Raw genomic sequence first — 9,944 nt, 5'->3', positions numbered from 1 at the left:
TCGGAGGAAAAAAAATGCATTTATTTACATCCAAACAAAGTTGACAAGAGCTAAGAGGTTACTGAGCCGCCTGGTCCTCTCAAACACAGGGGAGAAAGGAGGGGGCTAAGGGGGCTTCCCTTTTGGTAAGCGTCTGGTATGTAAAAGAGCACGTCTAGCTAGAGGAAATAACCAAAGGGCTTTTTGAGACAGTGAGAGTCTGGTGTGACCCATTTCTTGAAACCAGTTCTGGTTATTTGGTGATGCACTTGCTGAAAAGGTACGTGTGAATGAAAATGTTGCGTGCTCACCCAAGAAAAATAATGGATAATGGGAAGGTTTTTACAGTGTGGTCGCGTTGAGGATCTATGTGGAGACCATTAAGAAATAATCAGTTATGAATGAGGTTGACTTTCTGTTAAAAATCTACCATGTGTCCATAGAAAATGTCCCATTTTAAAAGCGCTAAATAATAGTCCAATAAAAACTTGCTGAATGTATCCAAGTGTCATGTAACCTTCTTAACTTCAATGCTGAGTGAACAGGAATCGCAGCACACAATCGTTTCCATTTCTTGTAGGTCGTCCTTCTCTAAGATGAATTCTCCTCCACAGCGGCAGCTGTACGTATAACACTTAGTGTCTGAAACAGAAGAGATGCTTTATCATTTTAACACTGGCTGAAAATTAACCACTAAACTGCTTGAGGACAGAGCACTAACCACAATCCCAGTTCATTTCGTTAAGGGTTATACGAGCGTCCACTGGCCAGCTCTGTTTCAGTTCAAGTGCTGCAGAAAGAAATGCAATATGAAGTCAAACTGACGACTGAGTCCAGGATGAAGCAATAATTTCAGGCAATATTCCATCTTTCTATCATAAACAAAACAGTATTTCCTCAAGGACCACACTGCATTTCAGCATAGCATAGAGGAATGCAATACATTATAGCTAATACACCACCAATATACATCAATATATTGACCTTAGAATAGCACCATATTTAATTTTTGACAGGAATGAAAATGGGACTGTGATTTTTTTTTTTTTCTCAAAATTGTACAGTGTGTTCAATGGACTATACTGTTGTTTAACAAAATTACGATTGTTCAGCTGATGAAATGGCTTTCTGAGGAAAAAAAAATTCAGTAGACAAAAACTCCATAAAAAGTTGTGAGATGTGTAAATTATGTGATCTCGGATCCTTACAGATATTCATCCACATTAAATTCTTTGAACCTTTGCAAAGAAAGAGTGTCTGGAAGATTTAAAGCATCTGTAAAAAGTTTCCAGAGCAATCCTTGCTCGTTGAAATATTTAAGCAATAATCACGGAGGATTGGTAGGCCGCTCTTCCACTTATATGAGATTTAGGAAAAGGGAAGCTCCGAAGTCATCTGAGATCATTTAGCATGACCTCGCAAAGCCTTCATGTCTCCTACTGCAGCTATGAATACACACAAATGAGTTGTCTTAAAATATTCATTGAATATTCAAGCAGGGAATGCTGGGCATCTCAAAAGGCTCCGCTTTAAAGGCTGCTAATCAGTGAATTTGAAACTAAAACTGTCTGTGAAAAAGTGCAATATGAGAAGAAATTCATAATGAATCGAGGAATTTGAGATGCAACCCTTCCCACATAATGGTTCTTGTCCCTTTCTGGCAGCCTGTCTGAGATATTGGCAATTAACAGGTGTGAGTGCAGCATTTTATCATGCTTTCTTTTAATTAGTTTAAAGGAATGTCGTAAGTAGGTGCCAATTAAGTTCTTGCGACTAATTTCTATCATTCATTCCCTACAGATACACAAAAAAGAACTTGCTGAGACAAAGAAATGAGCTCTGTCATTGAAATAAGTAGTCTGATGTGTCTCTATTCACCTCAAAAATATGAATCTCTTTTGGATATAAAATGAAGCAAAAATTAAATGGTAAGTAGATAAAGTGGTAAGTAGGAACTGAAGGGAAGATTTCAGTTATGCAACCAATCAACTCGATTAATTACCTCACACTATACAGAGTACCCCAGAATAACCTCCAGTAACGAATGCATGGCTATCCCTTGATGCATTTCTGCTCAGGCATTAAATCAGAGATGCATATACTGATTAGAGGCATAAAGACTTCTCCTATGACAGTAAACATAAGTAAAATGCTATCTTCTTGTCATATCTCATGAATAAGACTCTGCTGATGAATATTCATGACTGAATACATTCCTGATAAGAAGGTGCATGAATATTTATAAATACTATATAAATTTTGTAACTGTAAAAGATTAACCCAATCAGATGTGGCCTTTTAAATAGAAGCCACATCAAACCATGTCTGGTCAATATTGACACACATTTCGATGACTGCAGGGCAGGCTACTTAAGTTAGATGGGGATTAGTATATCCTTTGAGCTGGCCAGAATCAATCCAAACTTAATTAAAGCAGACCATATAGACTTGAGTAGAGAGCCGAGATTAATTTAAATATCCCCTTAAACTAAAATATCAACAGTAGAGTTTGTTAACTGATCTGTGCAGACTGTTTTCTTCTAAGGATGCACCAATATTTATATGTATTGATAATTATCATCACATTAAAATTTATCACGTACCAGTTAACAGTTACCGTTAAAATTCTATACTATAAAAATAAAATCAGTAGAAAAATATAAAATACCATAGTAATTTTAGGCATCACAACATTACTGTATACTAATGTATAATGTTCTAAAAATTTTAAATGAGCATTACAAAATGGAAACGGTAATTTAAATGTAAAAATAGAGTAAAACGGCATTAAATTAAATATTCAATATCAGTCAATAAATCCAATATATACCGATAACAAAAAAAAAAAAAAACAGTAATATCAGAAAATAACCAAAATGGTATGGTTATTTATCATGCATCCCCTACTTTTTAAATGTACAAAATAAAATATAAAAAGTTAAATAAAATATTGATTTGATTTTTAATTATTTTATTATATCTTATTAAAAGATACCACAGAGTAAAACAAGATGAACTGTTACTTAAATTGCTCTCTTTTCCATACACTTTACAGGAAAAAATAAAGAAATTAACAAATGACAAAGCAATGGCATCAGAGAATGCATTTAACAAACTTTTTGGGCGGATGTTAGCATGCAAGCTAGTTTACTTGAGGACTGGTATAATTTGAGACCCCTACTTCACATTAATTGTAAGCCTAAATTTATAATACACACAAAGTTTAACAGACATTTGACATATAATATAGTTATAATAATATCTAAAAAATAAATATTTTTCTTTTTTTCAACTTAATTCATTTTTATAAATATTTCTACAATAAAAGGCAAACCTTTATTTAACACATGCATATGAAGTCAAAACAAAGCATGTCTGACGTTGGAAATAAAGTCACAGCATCTAATATTCGATGTCAACTCCATCACTTCTGCATGTGCAGCCCAGTCAAGGCCTGGCTTTTCTGTGGACGCTCTCTAAATGTCAGTTCTGTGGCTGTGGTGATCTATGTTAGCGAGTAGCTGCGCAAAGTGTCCCCCCCCAAAGGCGATGCCACAGCTCCCCAGTTAATGGCGCAAAAGACCCTGGATGTACACTTATTGGAGGTCCTAATGGAGAGCTAGGGGGAGCTTTTCCTTAGGCGAGAGAGGAGAGAAGCAGACTATCACTTCAAGTAAGAATTGGGCATGTGTGACAGACCTGACCTACATTCTCTCTCTCTCGCTCTCTTTATTTCCCTCCTCCTCTACTCACCACAATCCTTGCTATGCTCTTCTGTAAGGAAGCATCTGTCCAGACCAAAGACAACAGCTCGGTTTTCATTACTTCCTTTGGTGTTTTAAATATTTCCGACAATCTTAGTCGTCTGCCCCAAAGGGCTAGTAACAAATCTAGTTTATGATTTTAATAATTTTTTTATCAACAGTGATGAACATAAACTAGATTTGTCCAAATTGTCCAATAATGTTTTGCTGAGCATCTACAAAATTCAATACAATAAAGCCCATTACACGATATAATCCTTCTAAAAACAGTCTAGTTTCAATAGTGGATAAAACCATTTTTTTTTAAGTGACAGGCGACAAATCATAAGTGTGGTCACTTAGCAAAAGCATTTACAGAGCATTTATGAAATTTAATAAAACAGCCCATCTAAACCACTAATTCCTCCAAATCCCTTCAGTCTAGTATGGTTTCAATTAGAGGTGGGACAGCTCGCGAAAAAATAAAATAACATAATCAACCCGTACGTTTCTCCACACACGGTTCGGCACACGCAAGGACCGCGGTTAAACTTAAATCTGACAACGCATCTGTAATATGGTTTCTTATAAATAACACATCCAAGAAAACTAACAAAAAAAAAAGGGTTTGGCTAATGTATGTTTCTGTTGATGGATGCGCTTTCTGGTTTCCCAGTACATTACAACAACAGTGATGAGAAAGAAAAAAAACACCTGGACAAACCATTCACTCTTGTTCAATGCGAATGCCGTATGCTGGAATATGAGCAGCCATTCATCACCCTGAACAGCACATGTTTATATCTTTGTTTAAACTAAACTCATTAAAGCTTTGCCAGTTTAAACATTTAAGAGACAGAGGACGCGAGCTCGCGCGCGCAGTGAGAAGATTTGTATTTATTTGTGCTGTTGCTTGTAGTTAGATAGAATATTCTTATTTCCTTTACTTTTATTTGAAAGGATAGTTTTTCCATAAACATAGCACATACCAAACCATGATACAAACCGTGAAAAAGTTGAACCGTTCCACCCCTAGTTTCAATACTTGAAAGCCCATGAGAGGATAGACAGGTGGGAACGTACCCCGTAGCTGGAGGTCGTACTCCTTCCGGCTCTCCTCATTACTCAAGATCTTCCAAGCCTGGTCGACATCGATGAATCGTTGAATGTGCTGCTCTGCTTCACCTTCTGATATGTCCAGCCTCTGCTTGTCTGGGTGAAACTAAATCAAAATTAAGTGATGAGACTGATGCCAGTCATGCTTTATTGAAAGTATTATATTTGGACAATTATGTTTAATTAAATCACAAATGAAACTGGCAATATGATTGGAGATACAAAAGAAAAACTAAAAGAATGTAAATAAAACGAAGTTCATAGACAATTTGCGAATGGACTAGCTATGCTTTGGGACAATTTAGCAGAAAAGGCAGACCACGGATACTAATACAGACGATAGTGCAAAATATATAGTTTAGGACACATGTGTCTTCTAAATGACAAGACTGGACAGAGTGGACGGTTAGAAGGGCAAAGGTCACCTCCGTCCTCCAGCCAAAAACAGTAATGCGATCTCCACTTCGCATCCTAAAATATGACAGTTCGTACCGTAACATCATAGCTTTAGTAAAAAAAAATTTTTTTTACCCAGAAGTCTAATGCAGCCCTCCTTAAGAGAGCTTTAGGGGTTATTTTGACAATCCCATCCAGCCTGGATGGATTCTTACAGTATAGAGTTATTCTTCTCCTTGAGGAATCTACAGAGCACAGGCTGTGGCTATCGATTAGTGGGGGTCGAAGGTCAGCCAAGCCGTGGGGCTCTTCATTCGCCCACTGGAGAAGAGAAGGTTGAAAGGGGCAAACGGAAAACAACTTAGATCCTTTCGAGCAGGCATTCAACCAAATTCTGATTATGCTCTGGCACAGGCGAGCAGAGTATTGCATGTGTGTGTTTGTGTTTTTGTATGGTTGCTATAGTTCAGAAGCTGCACCGCCGCTAAAGTCGGGTAATGATGCATGGGGTGACACTGGGCTACAATAACCGACAATCCGGGGCAAGCCAATTACTGTCCACAGCGATTATATTTTTAATTTTAAGTAACAGGAAGACTGAATTCAACTAATCATTTCAAGCAATTACGTTTAAAACTAATTAAAATTTAAGGGTGCCCGGTTCTGCGTTGTTTCCCGTTCATCCCCCCTACTCTGTTTATGTTTTTGTTGTTGTTTTCACTTTGTTAATGTGCGGTCAGAATGCGATGAGAAGAGGGACAGAAAAGCAAATGCAGCAACAAACCAAAAATCAACTTCCTGATTGAGAGAATCATTAACCATTTCTTGGTATTATTACAGCATGTAAAAAAGAGGACAAAGCATTTCGCTGCCTCAAATATGAAAAAGAGGGGCTGATGCGCTTTAACAAAAGATCCTTAAATATATTGACGTAAATCATTCATTGCGGCCATCCAAAATGATGGAGGGCTTTTAGGAGTGCGTTCACTTTCACATGCCGCTTTTATGTTCTGAGGAGGATTTCAAATTGGTAAAATGCAAGAAAAGCATCCTTCTTCACTCAAATCTCAGTTTAATTAAAAGTACCAGAATAAAAAAAAAGACATTAAGATTAGGAACTGCTCAGGATACCAGCTAAGAGGATTAAATCGATTTGTGTTTAGGACGCTTCAGATCATAGGATCAGAGAATGACCAAAGCTAAAAACCTGAGCTGAAAGTGAAACTTTAAATCAGCATGTGCAAAAATTTAAAATGAAATCAAACCCTTATGTTTAAATATTTGAAATGCTGTTTTTTATTCTGTGGTAAATCTGAAACACCACCTTTGCTAAAGTTATATGTCCACATCTATTCTCAGCCAGACCAGAAACAGAAAAACAGCTCGGTTTCTGAACCCTGAGAATTGTCGTAGAAAGCTTGGCAGCACAATTTCTCAGTTACCTCCAGCAGGACGCCAGATTCTGCCAGAGAATTAGACTCTCTCCCCAGTGGCGGAATTGGAGATAGGGTTTTGCTTCCCTCCACTCTTTGCAGGTGAGCTTGAGGAGTCAGGACCACAGGTGTGAAGTGCAGCTTAGCCCTGGCAAACACATACCGCTGCTCCACAAACATCTCCCTGGGTAGTCTTTTGTCAAATAGACAATCCTTGTGAACTAGGTTTCAGGTCTGTCGTAACTGAGTGTTTGTTTTAGTGTCTGATGGATAGATAAAGAAATGCTGGGCGGAATGTAAAAATACCACATTTTTTTATAAATAAAAATGTGTGTGTGTGTGTATATATATATATATATATATATATATATATATATATATATATATATATATATATATATATATATATATATATATATATATATATATATATATATATATATATATATATATTTATATTTTTAAATTGTTCAAAAAAATTTTTTTTTTAAATGTCCCTGTTTGTATTAGGCATGGTTTATTAATGTTTCTTTTCATAATAACATTATTTAATAAATTTGATTACATACATGTATTTGTTCTTTCTACACCCAATTTCATCAGTGCATATGATTTGAATGGTAATGCTTAGTACAGTATACTACTGTTATCCAAAATCTTCTTAGAACTCATTCTGACGTTACAAACACTAAGATGGTAATCACACATTTCCTATGTGTCTCTCTACAACTTCCAGTCTGTGTGGTTCGGGTACATAAATACATAACACAACGAGAGGCTGGTGCTCTGTTAGAGCAGCCCATCCTCCTGCCCCTCTGGAGTTACACGCTTTAATTGCTGTCTCTTTGCATGCATTGTAAAATATTCATTTACTGGGGCTAATGGAGCTTGGAGAGCAGGAACACAATATAAAGGGCTGGGCAATTTGGAGCACTCGCCAGCTCTAACAATACATCATCATCTCTCAGCGGCTGCGGAGGGAGCACTGCCACATCCTCCGCTGGGCTCTGGTATGCTGCCTGCAGCCACTCTCTGCTTCAATGGAGAGGGAAGAGAGGAGACGGGGCACAAAGGCTACTTCCATCACACTACTGCCACCTACTGTCAGGCTGATCTCAGAATGAATGAACGCAGGACACTGACCTACTGCAAACAGTATTACAACAGTATGGACTGGTTTAAACCTGAGGTTACACTAGTAATGCAAATTGTGAGGTTGATTCCGAATCAGTGAACTGACCCCTGTTCAACTCTCTGGCTATAATATGAAGAAACAGATATGTGATATCATTTCTTTCATGATACACGGATTCATTTCACTGTGATTGGCTAAAAATAAAAATCCTGTTTCAGTACCAATGAATTTCCTGTTGTATATTGTATAAGGTGTTGGTCTGGCCTCTTCAAACTGCTTCTACAAATTGCATGGCACATATCCTGATTGATCGACTGGTGTTATGTGATTGCTGTAATTAAAATGGGTTTGGGATTAAACAAATCAGCTTTAGTATAACTTGACTAGGATAAGTCAACCTGCAATGTGTATTAATGAGAAATACTGATGCCATTGATTAATTATGCATATGTTTTCAAAGCTAGTATTTAGCAAGAACAATTTGCCCTTGGAGGAAACTTTGATGGGAGAATCAAGCGTAATCTGCATTATCTTTATCTCTGTATGAATTTTATCACTATGAACTCAGTAGACATGCACTGAATAACATATTAAATTGCATTTATGTGTCTTTTTGACTCCAAAGCCTACCATTTTTCTAGACAATTTTCAAACCTATGAGCATCAATATATTAAAACCAAAATATTAACAACTGCAATTAATTTTATGAGTTCAGATGTTTTGAAAATTGTTCGTTGATCTGCGTGACTGTAATATATGGGACCAAATCTCTACATTACGGTCAAAAGTGTGTTGAAAGTATCCCACGAGGGAAAAAAAAATAACATTTATATACACATTTTTTTTATGTTTTTGAAAGATGTCTCTTCTGCTCACCAAGGCTGCATTTTACTTGGCCAAAAATAGAGTAAAACCGTTATATTGTGAAATATTATTACAACTTTTTAAATATTTTAATATATATTAAAATGCAATTTATTCATGTGATGGCAAAAACTGAATTTTCAGCATCTTTGCGCCAGTTTTTAGTGTCACATGATCCTTCAGAAATCATTCTAATATGTTGATTTGCTGCTCAATTATCAATACTGGTTCTTATTATGAAGGTTTATAACAGTTTGCTGAACACCTACCATGAGGATGAGCTTCTGATACTTCTGTTTCAGTTCTTGTATGCCATCTGTTGGACAGGCACCTAGTATTGAGTACCAGTTTTTCTGTGGACCACTGGAATCCGCCATAATCCTGAGAAAGAAAAAAAAAGCATGAATTGTTTTCAAAACAAGAAGCAGATCCAGGACGATTAGCTACTTAATAATTTACAACATACACACCCCCATATTTAACCCTTTAAATAATGATTAGTTAACAGACAATACCCCGGTTTCACAGACAAGGTTTAAACCTAGTCCCAGACTAAGCTTTCAATTGAAAGAAACTTGTACTGATTGATCTTAAAATATGTCATTACCCTTGTTTTGTCTAAAGATGCACACAAGGGATGTTTTTGTTTCTAAGGCATGTTTTTAAAAATTACTTAAATGTTCTAATTGAACTATAGCCTAATACTGGCTTAGTCTAAGCCCCGTCTGTGAAACCAGGCCAATGTGTTTTTATTTTAAACTGTTTTTAGCAGTCAGCCGACAAGATGTACTGTACGTCACATATAACTAACGTTACCATAACAGCATACAAAGCGATAAAAAGTGTAATATACATATATATTGCAGGATGGTATCATATATGAAAACTGTCGAGCTTACTAACCTAATATGAAGAGGTTTTCTCAGCTTTTAGGCAGCTGTCATGAGCGTCGTCCTTCTCGGTCCATGCTGCTTCCCGTGTGAGTGTTTGCCTCGCTCTTTAACGCCCTGACAGAAACACGTGTGATTTAACAAAAAGCCATATTTCGTAATTACAAATATAATTAACCTACACAAATTGGGAACAAATCAATTGTACTTATATTTGTACTTCAACAAATAAATGTCTGTTTTGACATTCCACTGCTCTCGAGATGGAGGAACTCCTCAAAGTTAACGTTTCTACACGGATGCTTTAGAGAGAAACACGTGAAGGGAGCGCAGGCACGCTGCTGTATCTATGGAAACAGACGAACTCATGGCCATAGATACACATCT

The 9,944-nt window shown here is 36.6% G+C and overlaps 1 protein-coding gene across 1 annotated transcript; it reads right to left on the bottom strand.

Annotated features, from left to right (window-relative positions):
- On the bottom strand, positions 1 to 9,693 carry LOC109050042 (dnaJ homolog subfamily C member 24-like). The gene is made up of 5 exons (XM_042715254.1): positions 9,571 to 9,693; positions 8,937 to 9,048; positions 4,806 to 4,944; positions 701 to 769; positions 1 to 621 (listed from the first exon to the last, which is right to left on the bottom strand). The coding sequence occupies exons 2-5, from the start codon at positions 9,042 to 9,044 to the stop codon at positions 488 to 490; spliced, it is 450 nt and encodes a 149-aa protein (XP_042571188.1). The 5' UTR covers positions 9,045 to 9,048; positions 9,571 to 9,693; the 3' UTR covers positions 1 to 487.
- Positions 9,694 to 9,944: the final 251 nt, after the last annotated feature.

The sequence above is a fragment of the Cyprinus carpio genome, chromosome A25 (genome assembly GCF_018340385.1).
Source record: "Cyprinus carpio isolate SPL01 chromosome A25, ASM1834038v1, whole genome shotgun sequence".
NCBI classification, from domain to species: Eukaryota; Metazoa; Chordata; class Actinopteri; order Cypriniformes; family Cyprinidae; genus Cyprinus; species Cyprinus carpio.
Note: the sequence above shows the minus strand (reverse complement) of the source record. Positions and strands in the feature narration are given on the sequence as shown.

What these genes read in the sequence shown, in the direction of transcription:
- LOC109050042 (XM_042715254.1), bottom strand. Translation starts at nt 9,044, where the DNA reads ATGGCGGATTCCAGTGGTCCACAGAAAAACTGGTACTCAATACTAGGT. An exon ending in ATCAGAAGCTCATCCTCATG is followed by an intron (nt 4,945 to 8,936) that starts GTAGGTGTTCAG and finishes ATTTTGATTTAG; the next exon opens with TTTCACCCAGACAAGCAGAG. An exon ending in CGAAATGAACTGGGATTGTG is followed by an intron (nt 622 to 700) that starts GTTAGTGCTCTG and finishes CTTCTGTTTCAG; the next exon opens with ACACTAAGTGTTATACGTAC.